Here is a 23,190-nt window from a genome sequence, read left to right as displayed (position 1 = left end):
TAGTAGAAATATGTTTTCTTCGGTTTCCCTTTCATTGTCACAAGAAAGTCCAGTGTGCGTGTTGTGTTGTTTTAGGAACTGTTTTGTGGGAAAGAAGTTTAACAAAAATCACAAACAATTTTCCCACACCACGCCGTATGAACTAAATGAATGAAGTGAAAAGAAGTGAAAAGTTCAAACATATTTTATCCAAACATCTTTTATTTTGTCATCTGGATTGCAGCTTTAGTGACATAAATGTGTGTGAGGAGCTCACGATTAAGCCACACTCTGAATATGTTGCTTGAATGTGAAGATGACAGTTTTAGCGAGGCACCGAGTTCTGCAGAACAGGAGCATGTCGGCAGCAGAGGTGCTGAAGAAACCAAGACCAAGACGTTTCTGACAGAAACAGACCCCAGGGGGGGAGGGGGCTGAGTTCAGTAATGAGTCTGTGAGATATTGATCAATCCAAGTGTTGTCTTACTGGCAGCGCATTCTGAACCAGAGAGGGAGAGATTCCAGAGGAGATTCGTGACGTTAAGCAGAGAAAATCTCTGATGAAAACCAGTAAACCCAGAACTTAAGGAGAACCCTTCAGAACTGGTCCAGGTTCCTCACGGTTGACCAGACGTGCTGTTTTTAACGCAGGTTCCATCTGAGAATGCCTCAAGATGCCTGGAACGAAGATGGAGCCGTCTGACCATGTTTGGTAAAACCAAACCGTGATGCTGAAGGAACGGCCGCGACGTTTACTTTCAACTGAAATACCTAATTGCTGAAGTGAAAACCTAATAAATATGAGCATTTTAGGAAGACTATTCATGAATCTATGATGATGTTCTGATGATGGATTATTTATAAAAGAAAATACTTTGCATTTTGTGACAAACCATTTAAATGCAATGCATTGTGGTCTATATGCGCCAATCCAATCTAATCTAAAACAATCCACTCTGGTTTTTCGTAGAGACTTCTGGGAATTTTCCAGGCCACTGGATTTTGGAATTGTAGTTTTGAACACCCTGAAGAAAATGGCGACTACCCACTAAAGTGAGCTCACCAATTAGTGAGTGAATTCATGGTGTTGACCTGCTGACGAGATGAACCGCTCACACACGCTTCCTGCATCGTCACACATGCCTGACGGTCATTCAAAACTGCAGACCAATAAGAAAGAATAGAAGCAGAACTAAAACTGTCTTCTTTCAAATAACAAAGATTACAGTGTTTTGTGTGGAGACGTGTGTGACTCTGCAGATGCACTTTATGAGTCTATGCATGTCTGTGTGTATGTCTGCATCTAGAGGAATACATATTTATGTGTATACATGTGTATGCATGTGTGTGTGTGCGTTCATCCATGCAGATCACTGATAACCACAGCCGACCTTGGCTATCCACAAAGTCTCACCAGCAGCAGGAGCAGCTTCAGTTCGGCTACAGATCCGTGTCTGCTGGAACCGTCATAGGAAAATTCCTGCTGCTGGTTTAAAAAAATCATTCCCATTTGCTGACAGATCCCAGAAGCAACAGAATATTTGAACAAAGCGTGGACTGATGCCCCTCATGACGACTCCAAACATAAATAAAGACATGAAAAAGTTTTTTCTTTGCAAAACTTCTGGGCTCAAATGCTCCACTGACCAGAGGCTGCAGAGGCCGTCTGAAGATGGAACGACGTGTGGCAAATGCAGAAAACTCTGAAATGTTTAGCTTTGGTTCCAACAATTTTACCAACATCTGTGTTTGCAGAACAGAGAAGAAACAGTCTGTGGGCAGAAAACCTCACAGTTCACATTTATGTTTAGATTTTCTGTCTGCACTGAGGGCAAAAGTGGAAATATTTAAATAATTTACTGTTGGAACAGAAGAAAATTAGGAACATTTGGAGTCAAGTTAATAATTGTTCTATTGTGTTTAATAATTTACTCCAAAAATATGTTTTTACCCCTCAGGTACATCTTCAGGTTCATATTGCAGAGATGTAGCAATTTAGCCCCCCCCCCCCCAAGATGCTGTCGAAAGATGCTACTTTAGCTTCAGTGCTACTACTTTGGTAAGCAGAAAAGTATTGTGGCTGCATTGGGGGGGTAGAAGAGCCTGGGTCAGATGCCCCCCCCCCCCTCCCTCAAACATTCAGATAGTCAACCAGGTAAGACAAAAGGAGGGGGTTCCTCCTCAGGGAGCAGCTCTCCTTCAAAAGTTCACAAGTTTGAGGAGAGTCTGGTTCTCACTTTGACGTGGTCCTTCTCTGGAGGCTCAGAGTCTTTCCTGGGGAGTCCTGCCCCCCCCTGACCTGTGTCAGTGCCCCCCACTGCTGTGAAGCCATGGAAAGAACCAGGCAAAGACACTCTAGGAAAAGCCCCCACGGACGTTTGGTGGGGGACCGCTCTGTGTGGTAATGTGCTCTGAACACTTGACTGAGGAACTGAATTCTGGGGGGGTCCGATAGAGGTGGATGACACATATGTAGACTGAGGGGGGCTGGGGGCCCCTGGCTGTGGCCCCACATGGGGCAGGGAGGGCTGGGAGGCGGAGAGGGCCCTCCCATCCTGGTTCAGGTGACCCGTTTGCAAACAGTGGGCGCTCTTGTGGGTGCCGGGCCGGTGGGCCGGGCTGGAAAAGTGCTGCTGGCCCAGGGACAGCTGGGAGCCCGAAATGTGACAACCAAGGCTGCTGGATCCGTACTGGAACAACCACCCCCCAGCTGCCAGCGGGCTTTGGACAGGGGGACTGGCCAACACAGGGGCAAAGGCACCGGAAGCCAGGATTTGGGACTGCAGGGGGGAAGCTGAGACGGGGCTGGACACGCTCTGCACTACCTGAAATCTTCTCACCCTCCTGGGAGACTGCAGGTTCCCCACAGGGTTCCCCTGCATGGGGGGGCAGAAGTTCATGGCGACGGACTGCTGCAGCGTGGCGACGGCTGAATCTCTGTGCTGAGCAAAGGGAGGAGTAAAGACTCCAGCGGGCGGAGGCGGCGTCCCGGCCCGCGGACGGGACAGGTCCACCTGCTGAACCATCTCTCGGTCATACTTGACAATTTCCTGGATCATCTCGTTTTCATGGTTGTTGAAAACTCCTGAGTTGAGATCGTGTTGAACTTTGTGCATCAGAATGGAATTCTTTTTACCTGGAACATAAAAACACGGCAGAGTTACAAACAACAAGACATTCATGGTGTTTCGCAAAAGACAGTGACAGAAAAACTAGGCCTTAGTCCCAACCGGGCCTTCTGCTGGTGAAAAATGGACAAACCTTTATGGGACATGCAGATCACCTGCATAAACCCTTGTGCTATCCTAGGCACTTTAACATTGGGAGTTGGGTCATCTAGACCCCACAAGACAGGGCTCTGAACCTTTTTTCTTCAATGATTTGTGGTCTTCACTGGTTTCAATGGATTAAATGACATCCTCTTCACCTTTATCCACCTTTGTCATGGTAGGGAGAACACGTCTTGTCTTTTCTTACTTAAAACAGAAATCTGAGTCCCTGATTGGTCAAAGTTCAACTGGTTTAATGACGCGTAAACATGGGAGTTTAGAACACAGAAGCTTAAAACCATTACATATGCGAGTTTACATAGACTTCTCACTGAAGGTGGTCGACTAAACTTATGTTTGCAAGGGCCGGGAAGTCAGCTTCAGAGCAGGGAACGGCTTGGATTGGCTTTTATAACGGTTTAAAACTCCAGAACAAAGTGAATCCACAAAAACTGGAGACAAAACGCCTCCGTTTGGTGAGCTGAAGCTTGGCAGGGATGCAGAATGTGCTCCAACAGTTTCAAACACGCTTAGCCATCTTTGGTGTTTCGGAATTTTGTCTAAAGGGGGGAAACTGGTTGCTGGGACCGGATTCGAAGACAGAAGCAGAACCTCCCCCAGAATAAATGGCGTGAGTCGCTGGTTTCACAACGATGCTCGCAGTCATGGAAACGGGGTGAGAGCTTCTCCAGAGGAAGACGTGACTGAGTCAAGTTAGTAAGAGTTATCTGAACGTTCCACTGCCAGCCAGATCAGCTAACACTTTTGAGCAACAGTTTCCTTTTTTCCCTTGTCCAGAACCAGGTCCCAACCGGATCAGACAGACCTGCAGAGTTGATCACAACCCAAAAGATCTGGATTTCCCTTCAAGAACTCACCGATCCGGTCCAGTCTGTCGATGGCCACCGTCTCAAAGGCCCTCCTCATCATGGGGTACTCCTCCAGCACTTCGTTGAAGTTGTCCACAGACAGAGAGTAGAGGCGGCAGTAGGTGTCCGCTCGCACACTGGCGGTCCGTCTTCCCCGGGTCAGCAGGCAGATCTCTGCCGGGGAAACAGGTCAGACACAGAACCTCACATCACCGCTCATTCTCTGCTTCAAAGTTCCAATTTCAAAACCAGGAACTTGGTTGGACAGTTGTCAGTGAAGCTGTGACTAGAAAGAGGGGGTTTACTTGAATACAGTTCACCTGTACTCGAGTATTATTTTCTGACAGCTGTGTGAGGACAGACTTGCTATATATAGAGAGGTGCAGCTAAGCTGCATTACATCCACTTGCTTCCATTTTCTAGAAACATCTTCTCCCCACGTTTCAAGACTTGGGCTGGCTGTTGTCGTGGCAACCGCATGCCCTCCATCGACCTGCTCTGCTCACTGTAGAAGCGGGAAAAGTCCTGAACACTATTAAGTACCTCACAGGATGCCAGCCCATTTCAAATGATGCCATGATGGCATTATGGCAGCAGGATTGCTTGCAGGGAAATGTAGTTTTCCATCAATAAATTACTAATAACCACAAAGCTAGAAGTAGCTGTTGGTTATCTTAGCTTAAAAAAGTGTAACTGTGAGCGTTCACCCCCACATGACGAATGGATGCTGCACAGACAAACCAAGCTCCTCTGCTGGGGATGGACCTGCATCCAACCCAGACCTCAGTTTACAGCAGAAACAAATCAACTCTCCCTTAAAATAGCTTCCAGGCTAATTTTTAAACAATCAATTTTATGATTTTTTTTTTGTACTTTTAGGATTTTTCTTTTGCTGCTTTTGCTGCCAAATTTCTGTTGGCGCCGTGGAAACGCAGAGCCAGACCTGCTTTTGTAAATGTTCTGCTGGGATTTTGCTGCTGACACAGAACACCAGCATTTGCATACAGGCAGCATCATTAGCAGGCAGTAGGAAATGGGGTGGGGGGGCACGACTGAAACCACCAGGGCTGATGACAGAGGCGGCTCAAACCACCAGGTGACCATTTGCAGCTTCAAGTGTCCTCTTTAAATAGGATGAAAAGATAAATAATATTCAGAGCCACTGCTCGGACCCACAGCAACAATTTTGATTGAAATTAGTCCGATTAAATATCAGGTTAAAATTTACGAGGCTAAAACAAAATGCTGCCAGAAAATCAGCAAAACATTGTTTGAATTCATTCTCCCCAGAGAGACTGGGCATTTTGTGGGGGCATGAACCAGCCAAGGGCTTTTATTTTTGCTCAGCCGGAAATGAAACATCATAAACTGAACTGACAACAAAACTGAACCTGAGAAAATCCTGCAGAAGTCACTGCAAAAACACAAACTCTCACAAAGTACTTTTTTCTGGTATCTAGTTTAAACATCTTGTTACACTTGATTGAAACCAAAACTAACTAACCAGAAACCTTTCAGTCAAATGTAATGACTTGTTGACGCTGTGGTGGATGTGGCAGTACCAAGTGAAAGAAACAAGAATCAAGAAGAAGGAACATGAGAAACTGGAGAAATACCAGGGACTCAAAGACAAACTGGAGAAAGCCTGGAAAGTGAAGGTGACAGTGGTGCCTGTGGTAATTGGAGCACTCGGGGCAGTAACCCCCAAGCTGGAGGAGTGGCTACAATAGATACCTGGAAAAACTCATCAACTCATCAAGCTAAAATGATTGAATGAACTTATTGTAAAAACCTCTGACACTCAGCACTTTGGTTTGGTTTGGGATGCAGATGTTTATCAAAAAGGTCAGGTTTGTTTGAGAAGAAAGAGTGTTAAAACGCAGGCAGGCCAGAAGGACTTACCTCCAAAGTAGGATCCATCCATCAGCTTCATGCTGATATTCCCTTTGGTCAGGATGCTCACCACCCCGTGCTGGATGAAGTACATCTTTTTGCCGATCGTCCCCTCCCTGATGATGTAATCTCCGGGTTGGAATACCTCAAACCTCAGTTTGGTCAGCATGGCCGTCACAAAGTTGGGATCGGCATTGGCGAACAGCGGCATGGAGGCGACCAACTTACGGCAGTTAAAGTTGATGATTTCCTACATGAGAGTGTTTGAGATCTGATGAAACTCCAAACAGTTTGTGTTTTTTTAAATAAAAAGTGATGTAATCCTGTTGTTTTCATGAGAATCTGTAAACTCCACAGTCATGGCAGGTTCTACAGTAACTCTGCTCCTACTGAGATCTGTTTTTGAGTAACAAACGCAACTTCAGACTAAAAATCAGGCAAATTCTTCTTTTGACTTTGGCCGTGTTCACACCAGGAAGTTCCGTTGGTCTGCTCCTTTAGTCCAGATTGATTGAAGACTTTTTTTTGTTGTTTTATCAGTTGGAAAAAAATTGACAAAGTTTTCTGTGTTTATGTTTTTCCAAAAAAAATCTGTTCATGTGGGGAGACAGCATGTGTGGTATGATGGGTAACTGGTGGGGTGTCGTCCTACCTCGCGCAGAGGCTCATTTAGCTCCTCCAGGATGCTCTCCTCATCAAACATCTTGCCCTGGTACCGGTGTTCGTAGTAGTCATGGATTTTCTGCCTGAAGTCAGCAGGTAGTTTGTGGAAGGACATGTACTGCTCCACCTGCTTATACTAGACATGGAGGAAGACCAAAAAAAGACTTGAATTTAAAATGAAATATAAGCAAAGGTAATCGTAATGTTTATAACTCTTATTTATTTGCTAAATATTGTTTCTTTTGTGGTATTTTTTTATATGAAAAATTAAAACATGGATGGAAAGATGTATGGTTTGTTGGCTGACTTTTAATCGACGGACAGATAGATGAATGATTAGATGGATAGATCGATGGATAGTAGGTTGGTTAAATAGATGGACAACAGGAAGGATAATTGGATGTGTAGATGGATGGTTGATTGATTTGATGGATGCAAGGCCAGATGGATGGATGGATGGATGGATGGATGGATGGATGGATGGATGGATGGATGGATGGATGGATGGATGGATGGATGGATGGATGGATGGATGGATGGATGGATGGACAGGTGGATGTTTGATTGGATGGATGGATGAATGGGAATAATCACTCTGTGTGGCCCACAAAGCAGAGAAAAGGCCTCCGATCCACATGAAGGTCTTGGACTGACCAAAATTCTGGACCATCAGTTTTTGTGGGACAAACATCAAGCTGTAACTTTGATGCATGTTAAAACAAACGTGAATTTGACATGCGAACTGCGTTCAGTGTCAACTGTCATTTCATTTAAATGATGCACGTGTGAGGTGCGCACCCGGAGCGAGGAGGGTGGGAGTGGAATTTGTGGTAAATGTATGTGCAGAACTGTGGCTACTAATCCGCTGCACCCCTAATTTGTTTCAAGCATGAATGACACTTTTTTAAATCATCTTGAATTCCATTGTGATCTGCAATTATTTTAGAGCATGACGATGTGACCATGCGCCCGGGGGTACTGCGTTGGTGACCCTTGCTCTAAAAACTCATGAATTCCTAAATAGAATGAAAAATGTCAACAAAGTCCTGATGTTCAAAAACATTTACTCAGAACGAAGAGACCTCCTTTCCATTAACCTAAATTTATTGATAAGTTTTACAGTGAAAGTTAAAATAAAGAAAACCACAAATTCAAAAAGAATTTGGAATATTTTGGGCTTAGGAAACATTCTTTAGAAATATTTATGAATATAAAATATGCAGCAAAATGACCCTGAAATTGAGTCCAAATCTCATTCAGGGAAATGTTCTCCAACTTTAACTTTTGGGGTTTTTCCAGGTTAAGAAGAAACCAGGAAGGCTGAAAGCATCAGTGTTCATCGCTGGAGGCCCCCACTATGGGTCCTGATGGAGAGGTGAAACAGGAGGTGAAGCGGGAGGTGAAGCGGGCGTGCAGTTATGTAATGACTTCTGTCCTCTGCCCATCTGGGGGAACTGCAGCCAGATGGTGAGCTGCCAGCAGCATGAGGCCAAATGAAGCGATGAAACGAGAAGATCAGCCTCCTCGTTCAGAAGGAGATCCAGCAAGGCTGCAGGGTCTGCCTTTTGGGTAAACACATGTGGAGCACATGACGTCCAGCAGTGATCCTGAAGCGGTTTTGCAGTTTAATAATGAGTTTTCCATGTTTTCATTTTGAAAAATAGTAACTGGTTTAGAGTCTTTTATTCTATCAAGGAGCGCAGCTCTGTCAGGGGTAGAGGAACCTGCACAAAATCCTCACGACAAGGAACTGACAAACTCTAACTGATCGACCTCCAGCTCCAACGCCCAGATAAAACCAGATGCACCTACACCAGCTGAAAGAGGGGCGGAGCTCACCAGGCTGGGGCACAAGACGCAGCGAAGTCCAAAACATGAGAGAAAAAGCCACAAGGCGACGCCTGCATAAAAAACAGAACGTTCTGCACTAAAAGGTTCTCTGAGGGATTCAGTGTCATGTTCTGCTGGGAAGCTGCTTCATGGACCTGAAACAGAGTTTCAGCGTGTGTCAAAGTGTGTCTGCTGTTCGGATGAGGCCGACAATAAAGAACAGCTGGACTTTCTATGGTCAGCCTTCAGCTGCATCATGGGAGTTTGATTTCAAAAATAATACCATTAATAAAATCCAATCTGATGGCCGTACTCATTAACTCAACATTAATCCTCACTAAAACTAAAATCAAACACTAATTTATGAACTCAGAATCAGATGAATAACCTAAACAATCCTACGTTTATACAACTATGAGACAAAAACCTATAAATGCGGGTTAGACTGAAAGCAGGAGGCACAGCTGGAGGCAGCAGAGATGAAGATGCTGAGCTTCTCTTCAGCATGAGACTCCAACTATGTATTAAATTTAAATAATAAATCTGGTTTTGAACTTTTGAACTTTCTTCACAAGTTAAAATGGATTTGGTCAAAATTTCCATTTAACAGTTTTGCTCCGTTTTACTAAATACCTAAATATAAGTTTGTGTTCTATAGATGCAGCTAATGCTTCTATTCTTTCCTTTAAACACATATTGTCAATTGAATTACATTCACATATATCCTCTATTACATTAAAAATGTTCCCAGCATCAATAAACAGAGCAGCAGCTTCTCATTTTATGATCTATAGGAACAAAATCATCCTTCCACTTAGAACCACAGTTCCCGTCATTAGAGGATTCCTGAACATTTTCAGTGGAACTCATCTCTACTGTTCATAAGGTGGCATTAAAGAGTTTCTGCATGAAGCGTCAGAGAAAATCTGAATCTGGTAACGCTCGGCGGTCTGTGTATGAAGACACGGTGCTGAACTGCACAACTGTTATGACAGTGCTGAGCCAACGCAGAGCATCAGGCTGACTGTTTAATTTGTGCCAAGTCAACAAACGCCCATGCTGACATCTGAAGTATGTGCCAGAGTCCCATCACTAAGATGGAGTCCACGCGGTTCAGGATGAGATTCACGAGCAGATGCCGAATCTGCAAGTCTGTAGATGCAGGTCTGCAGAAGCAGGTCTCCAGATGCGGGTCTCCAGAAGTGGGTCTGCAGATGTGGGGCGATGGACCTTTGATCGTTACTTGACTGCATCACGGAGGAACAGGAAACAAGACAGACAGCAGGAGGTGCAGCGCTGACACAGAGCAGACTCCAGTATGGAGTCTGTTTTCACCTTTTCTGGAGAGCGTTTCTATAAAAAGCTGGAGCGTGCCCGCTGAAGGAGAGCGGCAGCATTAATGTCAAAGAGATGGAGCAGAAACCAATTACAGAACAATTGTGTGGTCACTTTTTTCTCCAAGTGCATTAAGGAAAGCTGAGGTGAAACCTTCAGGGTGAGTCTGCCGAAGGACAAAGTCTCAGAGACCAGACAAGCACTAGGAAGAAACGAAGAACAATGTCTAGACGTTTCCACAGAAACAAAAAGACAAAAATAAAAGATAATCTCATCTAAACAGGTCAACAATAGAAAAACATCTGAATGAAGAAGAGACGACGTGATGAATTAAAAAGATCAAAGGTGAAGTTCAAAGGTCAGAAGGTCAAAAGGTGATCAAAGTTTTTAGAAGTCAACCTCAAAGATGGAGCAGATGCTGGATTCATGTGAGGCCATGAAGATCTCACAAATCTGTTCCTAAGATCCATTAGGTTCTGAGCAAGAACCAACTGGATGGTTTGGATGCTGGTCTCTGATTCTTCTGGGATTATGCAGAACAGAACGTGTTGGTTGGATTACTGCAGTTGTTATTTGGACTCTTGAAGGCAGGTCCAATCATAGCTCATGACATCAGAAACAGCGTCGATCAAAGTCTGAGACACGAAGCTCCGCCCTCAGAGCGAGAAACCAAACAGAAGACGATGTAAACACAAAATAAAACTCAATCTTTGTTTCTTTTATCTGAATGGTGAAATGAGGCTCAAATGTTCTGGCCTGACTAATCTCTCTGCTGTGCGTCCGGTCCGGAAAAGAGGAGGCAGCGGCAGGGCAGACCGGCAGACCCCCCAAAACCCCCTCTGGACCAGCTGAGAGCTGTGATCTGCTGCTGATCGGGGAATCCAGGCGAGCCCAGCAAGCAGCATGTGTTCCCGACAGGGCAGACGGGGTTCTTGTTTGGGTTCGTCATCCACACGGTGGAGATATTTAGAGCAATAGCCTTCTAGTTTGAATGTTTGAGTTTACAAATGAACTAAAAGGGTCAAAAAAATATATCGGAGTAAAGAAAAGTGGTATTTTAATTGTGGAAATCATCAAGATCAATTCAAAATCAGAAAATTAAGCCACTTTTTTGTTTCTGGCTTGTTTTTTTATATAAAAAAAGATAGAATCTCCTACATAAGGTTAAAGCTTTGCGCTGTGGCACTAGTTTGGAGGCGAGTCAGGATGAGTTCAGAACGGCTGAAACGATTCATTTTAACAACAATTCCATCCTAATTCATTGTCGATATTGATTCACTTTGAACGATCGATTGGATCCGATCCACTGACCTAAAATGGATCCAGGACATCTTTGTCCAAAACTTCAACCAGTGAGACTCAGAGAGAAATACCTGCTACTGAACAGTGCAGTTTTCCAGATTCATTGGATTTCCTCAAGAGAATCAAGTGTAAATTAAATATGAGTCCAAACAAACCAATAAACAAGAATGACTGTCAAATCCATTCATATTTTAGTTTCCTAAAGTTCCGTCCACTGTTGTTTTTCCACATCCAAAGAATCCAAAGGGAACATTCTTAGAACATTCTAGACACTGGATGGTCACATGACTTTGCTAAACTCAGAGTTTTTCCACACATTGGACTGGAACGATGGTTGATCAGTTTTTGCTGACATCACATGTGTGTTGTTCACTATGATTGGTTGTTTTTACAGTCAAATAAACCTACCATAATTCAATCCAGATGGTATTTTCCAACGTTGATTATAGTCCATTTATTTAATATTGAAATTATTTTTTAATGGTTTAGGTCCATTCCATTTACAACTCGTCAGTCCTGTCGTTGGCTGTGGACCTCGCCTCTGGCTCGTCTATGACTTCATATTTTTTATGGTTTCATGTTTATTATGCAATTACCGGCATGAAGCCCATTGAGACGACTATTGTTGTAATATTGGGCTACAGAAATAAAACTGAACTGAATTGAACATGTCTCTGATTTATCTGGTTGGACAAATCACATTGATTAATCAATTTTTTATTTTCAACTTCTGTTTTTTTGTTTCTCTCTTTAGTTGCTTTCAGCCTCAATTTACAGTTTCAGTTCAGACTTTTCGTTTTTGGAGTTGATCCGGGGTTTATGTGGGGGCGGGGCTTTCAGCCCATTGGCTACCAGAGACCTGATTGACATCAAGTGACAGGTTGTGGTGATGTCATTTCCAGATGGTGTTCTGGAGCAGAATCTTGTTTTCATTGGATAACATTTTTTTATTCAAGTTTTCAGTATTTCTTCAAATTTACTTGCTATTTTTTATTCTCAGTTTTTATTCACGTTTATGACGGGTGCTTTTGCTTCAAAACTGTTTTCAAAATTTCAATTTTATTTAAATTTATAATTTGTTTTTCATTCAGTTTAAGATGATCCTAATTTGACTCCATAGTTTAACCTCCAGTCAGAGGATAGAGGGTTTCGTTTCAGCACTGCCTGCCCATGTGCCTTTGGGCAAGACACATTGCTCTTGGAGAGCTGGTTGCATGGCAGTTCTGGTGTGAAAGAGAGTTACTGAAAAGGACTGTGGGTCTTTAAAAAGACAGAAAGCTCCTCATAAGGCGGTGCCGTTTACCCATAAAATGGAGGCAGAGTTGCACTGAGAAGCCTTTTTGACCAAAACGACTTCAGAAGTTTCTTTTCCTCAAAGTAAAAGAAGGAAAATAAAATCCAAAGAAAGCGTGAATATGAGCTTCAATATGTCCTTTGACAGAGTTCCCTTAAATACAAAAGTACAGATCTTTACCTTTTCTTGGTATTGACGTCTGGAGGAGTCCAGCGACTGGATGAGCGCCGTGGCGTGGCCGATGAACATGGCGTAGCAGGTGGCTCCGATGATCATACTCAGCATGGTCAGCCAGATGTCGGACATGCTCTCTGGAGCCTGCCTGCCGTAGCCGATGCACAGCATGTGACTCATGGCTTTAAAGAGGGCGAAGGAGTAGAGCTCGCTCCACGTGTCGTTCTGCAGGAGAAGAGAGGACACATCACAGGAGACGGGAAACACTTTTAAAGCTCCTTCAAAATAAAAGACAAAATTTACGAAAACAAGGATTTATAACGGCTTCAGCAATGAACCCTACAGAAAGAAGCCAGCAGATTTACAGCCAAAACTGCAGCCAATAGTTAAATGGATGAATCATCTCTGCCTTAGAAAAGGTTGAATGATCAAAGATGGTGCTGAGATCTCCTCCACCAGCTTCCCGTAGATGATGGTGGTCACTGCTGTGGCCAGATCCCTCTGCCTTTTAAAGGTCACCACCGTCTCCTTGGTTTTGCTGATGCATTTCTGTTGCACCAGTCTACAAACTCCTGCAGAACCAGACTAAGGTTCTGTGAATTTAACCAAAGTGATGGCATCAATAAACCTTTCTGTTTCCCTGAGATGCTGTGGAGCTTCTGCTACACGGCTGAAGGCAACCCAACAAAAACACCTGGGATGTTCTGTTTGGTTCACATACATTCAAACTTTTTCTGCTGACTGTGCTCGTGTCCCAACTATGAGAGAAGCCCAGCTTGAATACTTCCCCCCGAAGACCCCAACCCTCATAAAATAGGTTCACCATTGAGTCACAGAGTTTCAGGGCTGAAATAATATTTGCAGAAAGCAGATGAATTTGCTCCCATCATGAGGACTCTCTAAAACCTTTTTGATGAGGTTATCAGTGTGTGAAATTACTTTGAGGGTTCAGCAGGCTAACTCAGAGGAGGAAGGAGACAGTCGTGTAGAAAACTGTCAGGATGTGGGGGGCGCTAGTGAGCCAACTGCTCCTCATTTCTGCCATCATTTAAAACAAAAGCTGTTTGGCGCAAATGAATTTTTTCTTTAGTCGACTTCTTTCAAAACAGAAAAAACATAAAGAACTTCAGACTGACAGACTTTAACAACAACATACGAGAAAGACGTCAATTCAGTTGAAAAAAGAATAAGATTGCTCAAAGTAAAACAATTAAGTATTTTGATCATTTTGACCTTTGCTATTTTTTATTTCTTGAAAACTATTTTAAGATAAATTGATTAAAACTATTACATTCTTAGATTGCTTTTTGGAGTGGATGTTCTGTGGGCTCAGATCTTCACACCTTCATCTGGTTTGCTTTCACTTTTGATTCCAAACCTGGGCTTTAGGGCGCTGTGGTTCAACTAAAGCATTGAAGGAATGCACAGAGAAAAACTAGCCAATCACATGGATCTTCTAATTAGCAGGTTGGAATGCAGGTGAAAAATGGTCGAACCTGTACAGGCCGCAGGTGACCCACAGGTGACCCACATGAAATATCAAGGTTGTAGACCGCTCAGCAGATCTGTAGAAAAATTGTTCACGCGCATTTTTTTCTACGATCATGCTGCGGGCGTAGTGAGCACTTATACAACACGTCAGGGGGAAGTAGGTGAGACACAGGCGTGTCGTACAGATTTTCCAGTTTTTTAACCCCCCAGAATCCTGCAGACAGTTTAAGGAGCCCGTGCTGTTCACGTGATACGTGCGCGCTCCTTGCTGCAGGCTGACTGTTAGAAATGAGGAAATCAGCCAATCAGAGTGGAATTTGTGTGAACATCCTACGGCGTCCTATGGGCACTTATGGATCACGTGCACACCCTATGCATGCATCATTTGGTCAGTAAGGAGCCAGAACTCCCACCTCACTAACCACTACAGTGTGGCATGAGAACGGCGTACGACAGCATCACCCGTACGTCTTAAGAGCACGCACTCAAATGCTTTGAACATGTTCTGATGTAAAAAGTTGTTTTTTTTATTGAGTTTTTCATGTTCAAACAGGAAACACTGGTGGCTGCATTCTGCTGAACCAAACCTGCTGCAGGTTTGCTTTCTGGCTCTTACTGTTGTAAATGTGACTCCACAGAAGTAGGAGCCTCAGCCATGAACATCAGCACGCGCCAATGCCGCACGGCTCCACAACAACGTACAAAGAACAACACAAATGACGATGGTCTGGAACTCTGCCGTGACAGGCGGCAGGTTAGTGGCTGTAAATCTCTGCTTGATCCTCAGACCTCTCTGGATTTTTCTGGAGAACAGAACCGATCTGCTTCCAGGCTGCAGATCTGCCATCATCCATCCTCCTTACAGACTGTTGGTGAAGCCCACAGATAGAAAACAAGACAAGAACTTCCTGAGCTGATTTCGGAGCCAAAGCCTGTGCTGCTGTCTGCCCTGATCGCCATGGAAACGTATAACATGAACACAAATGTGCAGAGCTGCTACTACATAGCATGCTGAGTGAATGACTGTAACCTTCACTCAGACCTGTCTTTTTAGGATGATAAAATGTTTTTATGCATGAAGTAAAAAAAACATTTATTCATCTTATTGCTGCAGACAATGGCTGTTGGTTTTAAAATAAGCTTCTTTTTCCGCAGATGCTATAGCCTTTCTGTTTTTCTGTAAACAGATTTATCTATCCTGATAACTCCAGCCATCCTTTGCAGTTCATAGAAGAAAACCTCAGAGAAAAAGACGTGAGCATGTCTTCATGTTGGAGTTAATGCCTAATTGAACCTGACAGCGCACCGTCGTCACTTCCTATTGAGTATGACAACTTTCAGGGTAACTGAATAAAGAAATTCTGCAGAGATATCGCCCTCTGTGAAGGTGGGTGGAGGCAAATGGAAGCAAATGAAATTAGCTCCTTTTTCTTTTATTTGCCATCACTCCTCGCTGGGCTGCGTGTATGTTAGCTGACTGCATGTAATGCATTTAGAGAAGGAACACAAAGAGGCAGAAGAGTGAACATGCTAACACTCTCAGGGTTCAAATACTGTTTCACTCTCGGGATGGATTTGCATACATGAGAATGCCTGTGTGTGCGGCGCCGAGCATGTCTCTGTGATGGTGGCAGTTTGATTTGCCTCGCAGATTTACAATTTTAATATGTAAACTTTTCATAAAGAACATGTTAGCCGTGTCAGGATTCATTATTTAAAGCCAGCGGCTTCATGTTTGATTTACGATTCAAAACAGCAAGAGAATCACACGCGTGCACATGCACACAAGGCATGTCCAAGTGGCGCTTGTCCTGCATCTCCACCATCCTGGTACCCCAACAAAGATTGTCTGGACTGAAGCTGCAGAAATTTATCGATTCATAATTCTGTTAAACTGCAAAAGTAAAAGCCAAAATTAAGCAACAGAGAAAGTATCGAGATCAATAATGAAGATGAAACAACCTACTGTCCCAAATATTTGATTACTTTTAAAGGAACTTGTCATCAGAAATAACATCTGCAGCTTTTCCAGTTTCTCTTCTGGCTGGATTTTGACCAAACTGCCTTCGTTTTTCCAGCAGAAAAAACATCACATCTGTCAATATACCAGCAAACAAGCACCTTCAGTCAGAAAAATAAACTTCTCTGAATCTAGACAGTGACTATTTGAGGGATCAGAAAGCTGAACCAAGACGTCTCTGGATGTTTCAGATGATGGTGAAAGCTGGTTCTGTGACCTAAAGCATGTAACCAAAATGGTACATTCACACCGGGCTCGGAAACACGCATTCGAGCAAATGCTTCCAATAAAATGTTAATGTAAACGCACATATCTGTGCATTTCAGGCTTCCACGCTCAAAACCTGTTCATGCATTGCTACTCAAGTTTTTAGGTCTGTTTTTGGGGCTCTACGTACAAAGCACGCAGTTAATAAACACATTCTGAAAGGTAAAACATTTGACCAATCAGGGATTTAGTAGTGACGTGTGGATGGCGTCTTTTGTTTTGGAAGCACCAACCGTTTGAAAATTGGTCATGAAGGAGAAATTTAAAAAAGAAAAAGCCATGAAAATTTACACAGCTCTTCCAATTATAGGTACATGCGTTAGTATCAGGTAGCAACAGTCCAGTGTGAACGTCGTATGCTGAAAGCGCATTCTTGAACACGCCTTAAACATGTCCAATGTTTTTTGTAGCTTAATGCTTAAGGCCATGGCGAGAGTTATGATTATTTTTCTTCAAGTTTGTTCCATGAAGCCCATTAAAGAACAACTGATGTGTATATTTTCTTGAAAACAACAAAAACATATTTAAGCTTGTGCTAAAGAATAATTAGCAGCACTTGAATCCATCTGTCCGTTATAAAAACCAGCAAGTCACTGATTGATATCTGTGCTCAGATCAGCGCAGTAACGGAATAAATGGAGAAAATATTACTGCTCCTTTCTATTGAAGTCAGTTTTGTGTCTGAACTGAAGGACACAAAAAAATGGAAAATTTAAATGAACCCTGAATAAAACTGAAATTCAGTTTAAAACTGAGGGGAGCAGCTTTGTGGTGATTTCATTGGTCGTTAGGCAACCCGGCTGAGGGGACAACGCCACCTGTCAGCCCGCAGCCTCTTACATAAGAGCCTGCCATAATCCGGTCTGTTGTGATGGTCAGTGGTCGTAGATCTCATCCTAGAGTTTAGAGTCCCGTTTTTACTTTTAGACGTTGAGAGTTTCTAGGCCGACAATCACACAGACACAGCAGGAAGCAGGGAGAATTCTGGGAGTTAATGTGTGTGTGGATCCACACAGTTGTATGTAATGTGGTGGTCTTTGCTGTGGGAGCCATGTTGGAAGTGGGAAGAGAAGCAGGGAGGAGTCCAGTTCCAGTTTAGGAAGGCAGACGTTCAGCCAGACTTCAGTGGGACTGTCTGTTGTTTACAACATCTGACCTTCACTGTCGACATGACAACCAGCAAGTGGCCACGCCTTCAGAAACTCTATTGACCCAAGCTTGAAAATAAAAGCATCGGTACTAAGTAGGTGTCAACATGTGTGTGTGTGTGTGTGTGTGTGTGGGTGTGTGTGTGTGCGTGTGTTTGTGTGTGTGTGTGTGTGTGTGAAGGTTTTTGCCACCAACAGGCATGTTTGTTGTATTCGAGTGTGTGGATGAGTATGTCTGTGGACATGCCCCGCCCTTTCGATAAACATCTACATATGAAAGTTACAATGACAATCCTCTAGAAACGTACTGCCTCAGTTTTGTTTGTAGTAGTGCCCCCTCCTACGTGTTTCTCTAATAAACCTCCCCTCCCTTTTTTAATTTCTTTTACCGTTTTCCTCCATCTCTAAAGCTGCATTCACTTTGGGCAACCACTTCCAGTCTATGCAATCGCGTGTAAAATGTGTGCTTCAGGCTTCCAGTTCAAATCTCCCATTTTCATGTGTGGCAGCACAAGGTTTTAAGTCAATTTTGGAGGTCTGGATGTTCTAATGTTTTTTACACGACTCTTCTGTCGTGACACAGAACTAGAATCCCTTCACTAACGAAAAGCCGCTTACCACCATGTTGTTGAGGGAAACCCAGCAGTCAGGTGGAAAGTCCTGCAGCATGGGAACCAGGAACTGGAGGCAGCCATCCCAGTGGCACAAGAGCAGCATCATCCCAATAAGGTTGAAGATTCGCACCACAGCACTGGCCAGGTCATAGGTCATGTGGAAGATCTGCCAGTAAGATGAGAGACACAGAGGAGAGGTGACCTACAGCTCTGACAGACATGTGAAGAAACTTATGTTGCGGAGAATAAAGTTTAGCCTCCTTCACAATCTAAAGCCTTAGTCACGTTAACCCGTATGGGGGGGGGGGGGTGACCCACACGGGTTCTTTTGGCTTTTGGGTCCATGGATGGTCACAGAGAGGAGCAGCTGTATCTTAAGAGGAGCACAGGTGTGTCTAAAGTTCCCTTGTGGCTCTTACGGCCACCTCAAGAGAAGTCATGAGAGTGGAACGTACCATTGTGGTGTGTGTGCTAAGTGGATCATGACAGGATAACGGAAGTTAGACGCACTTATGGCGTACGGGTTATGGCGTACGGGTGATGCTGTCGTACCTTGGCCGCTGTGACGAAGGCTTTAGCTTTTATTCCCAGAAGTTTATTATTTTTCATCCCATCAAGGACCTCTTTTCTTCCTAAATAAAAACTCATCATTGCTGAATCTTGAATTCACTGCATCTGTTTAAGAGTGAAACAGCAAACTCTTGAAGGAAAACAGACTGGACTAAAATCCCTAAGATTCCCATCAGTCTGTCAAACTAAATTCATTACACGGAATCTGGAAAAGTGGACTGCTTCCAGAAGGACGGATAGACCTGCAGACAAGTCTTCCTTCAGAAACAGGAGTAGAAAAGATGGACAGAAAGATGAACGCTTCATTGGATGTTGACAACTTGCTACAGTTTCTGAGCATCACTTAAATTAGGGGGTGGGGTGGGGGTGGGGGTATCACTGCTGTTTGAATGAGGGAATTTTATGGGGCATGCAGTCCTTACTTAACTGGGCCAACTGGTTGTTTAAATAAATCATAAGTACAGGAGAAATCCCCCACCAGGGGCAAGGCGACCCTCCTACGAGGAGGAGAAGTAGGCCAGACTGTCTGTTGAAACATATGAATCCTAGAGCTGCCTTTGGGAGAACCATCCAGCATGTTGGAGAAGCTGAGCACCCACAGCGGAAGATGGGTCAAGAGGGCCTGTCACTCAATCTGCCACCTGAGTGCGCTTCCCGCCCCCAATATCAGCCGATGGAGACTCCGGGTTCATAACGCAGATAATATCAAAACCAACTTCTTTGTAAAGGAGGCACAAGCCCCGCCCAGTGATTAGGAAGCATTCATTATTAAAGAGCCTCAGCGTTAAACACCAAACCAGCAGGAGGCTCTGACCTACACACTGTAGGTCAGAGCACTTCACTGCCCCCAAACAGAAAGAACTGCTGCTTCCTAATTAAGATCCTGGACAGGAAGAGGAAATGCGGATTTTCTCCTCTTTGCAGACATCACTTCCCGTCTGTTCAGACAGAAACACAACTTCCTGCTGCAGGAATGTTCCGGTTTAATACTTTACTAAACCCAATGCAGACAGACAACTTTACACCTGACAAAATCACATCATCTAATCACCTTCAGGAGCCCTTCATCCTTCTGACATACAGCTCAGCCACATGCTGGAACTCAGAGCTCCAGGAACCGGGTTCTGGTGCAGGGAACCTAAGCCGAGCCCAGAAACCCAAGCAGCCATAGCAGAGCTCAGCTGGACACAGCAGATAAAGGCTGAGCCAAACCAGAGTCAGCGCTCGCTGGTGGGGCTCTTATCAGCTTTCAACTGCCCCACTGCCCTCCAGCAGTTATTTACAGAGAGAGTTCACGTTTCATTGGTGGAGGTTTGGTTTGTCTAACCTTCAAAAAATGACATCCAGGGAGAGATTACACAAGAGGAGGTGAAGGTGAGGAGAAGAGAATGAAAAGATCAGAAGACAAGGAAAAGATGAGGAGAAAAAAAGGAGTAGACAACCAAAAAATAATGAGAAGAAAAGACCAGGAGTAGACGACGCCCTGCAGCACCTCCCATAAGCAGGAGTCTTTCAAACCTCTGTGATTCTCTCAATAAAGGACATTTTATTTTCCAGCAACAGAAGTGATTAGAAAATGTTTCTGTTTTTCTAAAATGTTTTCTTTTATTTATTTGTTTTGCTGATGAGCACAAACTGCTTTTATTAACTGAATCTGAAAGTCAGACCTCAGATTTATTGTAATCCATCAAACCTCATTTATAAAAGCTAATATATTTTGGGTGGGGGTGTTATTTACTCTGACATAAACCACTGCACAGAAATCCAATAAGAGCTTATTAAGTAAAGCCCACAGACAACAGAGTCCTGACAAACATGAATGAACCCGGAGGCAGAAACTTATTTCACTGTAATGAAACAGTAAACTGTTCTTCACCTCACAGCGTCCACCACAACTAATGATACTATGGAGACGTTCTGATTATTAGAACATCCATGCTCATGATCAGCTTTGATTTTTCGTTTTCGGCAGGTTTCAACCATCATCTGTCTGATTGCAGACTCATGGAACCTGATCTGTAGGGTTTTGAGGCTCCGGATTATGCCAGCTCATCTGTGGTCAGCATCAGCGTACCTCCTCCCACTGGTGGATGTATCGGATGAGTCTTGACAGCCTGAGCAGACGCAGCAGGCTGAGGATTTTAGTGAAGCGGACGATCCGGAGCGCCCGAGCCGTCTTGTACACTTCCGAGTCGATCCCCTTCTCCACGATGAGGAAGATATAATCCACAGGGATTGAGGACACAAAGTCCACCACAAACCAGCTCTTCAGGTACTTCATCTTGATCTTCTTGGGGTCGAGGATGATCTCTGTGTTGTCTTCAAACACGATCCCTGTCCTGAAGTTGAGCACCAGATCCATTAGGAAGAAGGTGTCAGAGATGACATTGAAGATAATCCAGGGCGTGGTGGTCTCATCCTTGAAGAAGGTGATGCCCACAGGAATGATGATCAGATTCCCCACCATGAACATTAGCATGGTAAAGTCCCAATAAAACCTGAGAAGGAGAGGGAGACACAAACAGAGGCTGAGCTGAATCAAGTCCAAAAGCCTTTTATGAAACTAATATGTCCTCAAAAAAACTGTAAAGATGTCGATGTAAACAAGTCTGAACTAAATGATCTGTTTCAAACTGAAACATGAGGTTTTGCTGCAGACAGAAGAGCTGCTGCTCACAATATCAAATACCAGCAAAGATGCTGATTCTGCTCCACAGAGTTTTCTAGCTGCCTGTTTCTCCCCAGTGATCCCTGGAGGACAACCAAACAGCAGGACACAAAGGTTTATGAGGTCAAAGTCTGAGGTTTGCTTTGTTTAATCAACCCAGGAAGACACAATGACTGAAATCTCAGATGAACATAGACATGTTTCCATGCTCTGCTCAAAATTTCATCCTCCAAACGCTCAAATTCTCTTCAGAGTCACTAAAAGTTAGAGAGCTGCTGATTTACTAGGGGGGGGGGGGCAGCCCCTCATCACTGGAATATCATTGGATATTTTCTATTTGTGCGACAGAATCAGTCAAGTGTCTCAAAAGTTCAATGATGTACAGAAAACGTCTGCAAAAGAAATAGGAAACATTTCGTTTTAGGGACTTGGGAGCTGTCCTTAGTCCTGAAACGGATTCTGTTTGTATAAAATCAAGTTTTTCTTTGAGTTCTTGGGGTGGGAGACAGACTGTCTGTCTTTTCATGAGCCTCATTTATACCTGAAGTCGCTGTATGGATGAATGATCCAGTTACCCGCGGACTTTACGCGCTCCTGTTCCTTCTCCACCGCCTTCTGGCTGCCAAACATGCGCAGGGAGAATTTGTTGACTCCGGGCTGCAGCAAGGAGCTGAACTGCCGCTGCATGTAAGTCTGGGTCCCTCTAGAGTCCCCATCCTCCGGGACGATCTGAGAGCCGTCCTCCGCCTTGATGAAAGTCACCGAATGCCTCGTCTGCTGCTCCGGGGGCTGTCCTTTACCGGTTGGGGCGTTGGAGAAGGAAACTCTGGACTCCCTTTTCCCTGTTGCCGCTGCGCCCTTGACCTCAGCTACGGGGCCCCGTGTTGGGGGCCCCGCTGAAGTGACGGAGCCATCCATGCCCGCGGCCGGGCTCCCGCTGTCCTCACTTGTTACGGCCCCATCTGCCTGCCTCTCCTGTCGGGAGATGAGGGACGACAGGCTCCCGGAATTGGCCGGATCCCTTCGACAGTCTCCGTTCTTGTTGCATAGCATACCGACTGCCCCCGGCCCCGTCCCGGCTGCCTCTGACTCTGTGCTCTGGAGGGCGTGGGAGCCGCGTGCTTGGCCGCGTGGGCGCAGGGACGCGCGGACAGAGCTGCTGCTGGCACCTGGACTCTCAGACTGCCCCCCACTACAGAGCCGTAGCCCATTGTTGGAGGAGTTTTTGGACGCGGCCCCGCCTCCAAGATGAAAGTGCTTCATTCTGGTTTCGCTGCTGCGCTCGCGCGCCGCGCGTTCTGGAGAGCACGGCTGATGGAATTCATCCTCGGAATTATCCATCTCTGACAAACAAATGCAAACTGACTGCTTAAACCTGGGGGGTCAGGGCGGCGGGGGGAGGCCGGGTGGTGTTTCATGATGTTGGCAAAGAATGTGAAGATTCTTAGTATGATCGAAAAGGTGCAGAAAGTGGAAAAACCAGAAGACACGCCCATCCTCCACCAATGAACTCACCTGATGGCAGGTAAAGGTTACTGTCGGTCACAGCGCAAGTTCGGCCTCTTTTCGCTCAGCTGTGGAGTCAAACAAACTCTTGATTGCAAAGAGTCATCAGCCAATGACGCGCGCAGCCGCAGTCAGGTGACCTGTAACTTCAGAGATGAGGCTGCAACTGCTGGACGAGGCTGAGCATCACCAGAGGCTGCTGCTCCTGTGGTCTGGCGGTGCCACCTTGTGGATGATGGTGGTAAAGCTGCAGCTTATGGCCTGATTTTGCTTTGAAAAATCTTTATTTTATTTGAAA

General features: G+C 44.6%; 1 protein-coding gene across 1 annotated transcript; it reads right to left on the bottom strand.

Annotated features, from left to right (window-relative positions):
- Positions 1–181: 181 nt before the first annotated feature.
- On the bottom strand, positions 182–22,875 carry LOC101162512 (hyperpolarization activated cyclic nucleotide gated potassium and sodium channel 2). The gene is made up of 8 exons (XM_004067824.4): positions 21,928–22,875; positions 20,793–21,216; positions 18,153–18,314; positions 12,615–12,833; positions 6,663–6,809; positions 6,020–6,260; positions 4,127–4,291; positions 182–3,115 (listed from the first exon to the last, which is right to left on the bottom strand). Exons 1-8 carry the CDS (start codon positions 22,725–22,727, stop codon positions 2,187–2,189), a joined length of 3,087 nt encoding a protein of 1,028 aa, XP_004067872.3. The 5' UTR covers positions 22,728–22,875; the 3' UTR covers positions 182–2,186.
- Positions 22,876–23,190: the final 315 nt, after the last annotated feature.

Source organism: Oryzias latipes, chromosome 4, assembly GCF_002234675.1.
Source record: "Oryzias latipes chromosome 4, ASM223467v1".
NCBI classification, from domain to species: Eukaryota; Metazoa; Chordata; class Actinopteri; order Beloniformes; family Adrianichthyidae; genus Oryzias; species Oryzias latipes.
This window is presented reverse-complemented; position numbering and strand designations above follow the sequence as displayed.